This window comes from Oxyura jamaicensis, unplaced genomic scaffold (genome assembly GCF_011077185.1).
Source record: "Oxyura jamaicensis isolate SHBP4307 breed ruddy duck unplaced genomic scaffold, BPBGC_Ojam_1.0 oxyUn_random_OJ67358, whole genome shotgun sequence".
NCBI lineage: Eukaryota > Metazoa > Chordata > Aves > Anseriformes > Anatidae > Oxyura > Oxyura jamaicensis.
Window position 1 is genome coordinate 1 of NW_023308490.1, and position 1,179 is coordinate 1,179.

The 1,179-nt window shown below is 51.9% G+C and overlaps 1 protein-coding gene across 1 annotated transcript; it reads left to right on the top strand.

Moving 5' to 3' along the window:
* Nucleotides 1-93: 93 nt before the first annotated feature.
* Nucleotides 94-1,173, top strand: LOC118159119 (tenascin-X-like; the record flags this gene model as incomplete). The annotated part of the gene is made up of 2 exons (XM_035313746.1): nt 94-387; nt 930-1,173. Coding segments are annotated over 2 exons (538 nt in total), but the record flags the coding sequence as incomplete, so codon positions are not given.
* Nucleotides 1,174-1,179: the final 6 nt, after the last annotated feature.

Below are 1,179 nucleotides of genomic sequence, written 5' to 3' on the forward strand. Positions count from 1 at the left end.
TAGAATGGGCAAAAGGCTGGATTTCTGCATGTGATTGGCTTTGTGGATGGCTAGTTGAATGTTTATACCCTGATTTGTGTTCTCTTATTGCAGCTGCAGTCAATCTGGAAAAGCAACCACCATCCAAGCCGCGCCTGGTTGAGCTCACGGCCTCCCACATCACCTCTGACTCTGTTCAGTTGGAATGGAGGGTCCCTGAGGGCACCTTTGACTCCTTCACGGTGCAGTACAAGGATGCACAGGGCCAGCCCCAGGTACTGCCCGTGGATGGTGGGTCCCGCACGGTGACCGTGCCAGGGCTGTCACCATCCCACCGCTACAAGTTCAACCTCTATGGGATGTGGGGGCGGAAACGTCTGGGCCCTGTCTCTACTGATGCAATCACTGGTGAGAGGTGCTGCATGCCACATCCTTGTCCCTTACACACCTTGGTTTTAGAGAAAGGTCAGAGCGGGGAGAGCATCCATTCAGGTTCCTTTGCCTTTCTGGGAAGTTAGTGCATCTCTTGTGTGATGCCTGGTGAATGGATGGAGGGATGGAAGGAAAGGGGCACGTAAAATTATGGGTATGGAGATACCGAGTTTTGGCCTGGTCACTGGTTAAATATCAGGAAGGATGGATTTTCTTTGGAAGACTGGCTGTGGATGTCCATCTGTATGTAGGAGTTGATATATGAGGCTTGGAGGATGGTTGGGAAGATGGAGGGGTGGGTGGGTGGGTGGATGGATGGATGGATGGATGAAATCAAGGGGTGAAGAATGAGAGGTGGAACATAGAAGAAAGGGCAATTTAATGGAGGTTTGGGCTTAGGTTTGGATGGATGGAGAACTGAAAAAGCGTGTTACTGGATTATTGGAGTAACAAATACTTCAATGAAAAGGTGGAGATAGTGAGCAGGGATGCTCAGTATTGTACACTCATTGTTTCAGCTGCAGTTGAGCCAGAAGAATTGATATCTGAGCCGCACCTGGGTGAGCTTCTGGCCTCCCACATCACTCCCAGTTCCGTCCAGCTGGAATGGAGCATCCCCGAGGGCACCTTTGACTCCTTCATGGTGCAGTACAAGGATGCACAAGGCCAGCCACAGGTGCTACCCGTGGACGGTGGGTCCCGCACAGTGACCGTGCCAGGACTGTCACCATCCCACCGCTACAAGTTCAACCTGTACGGGATGTGGGG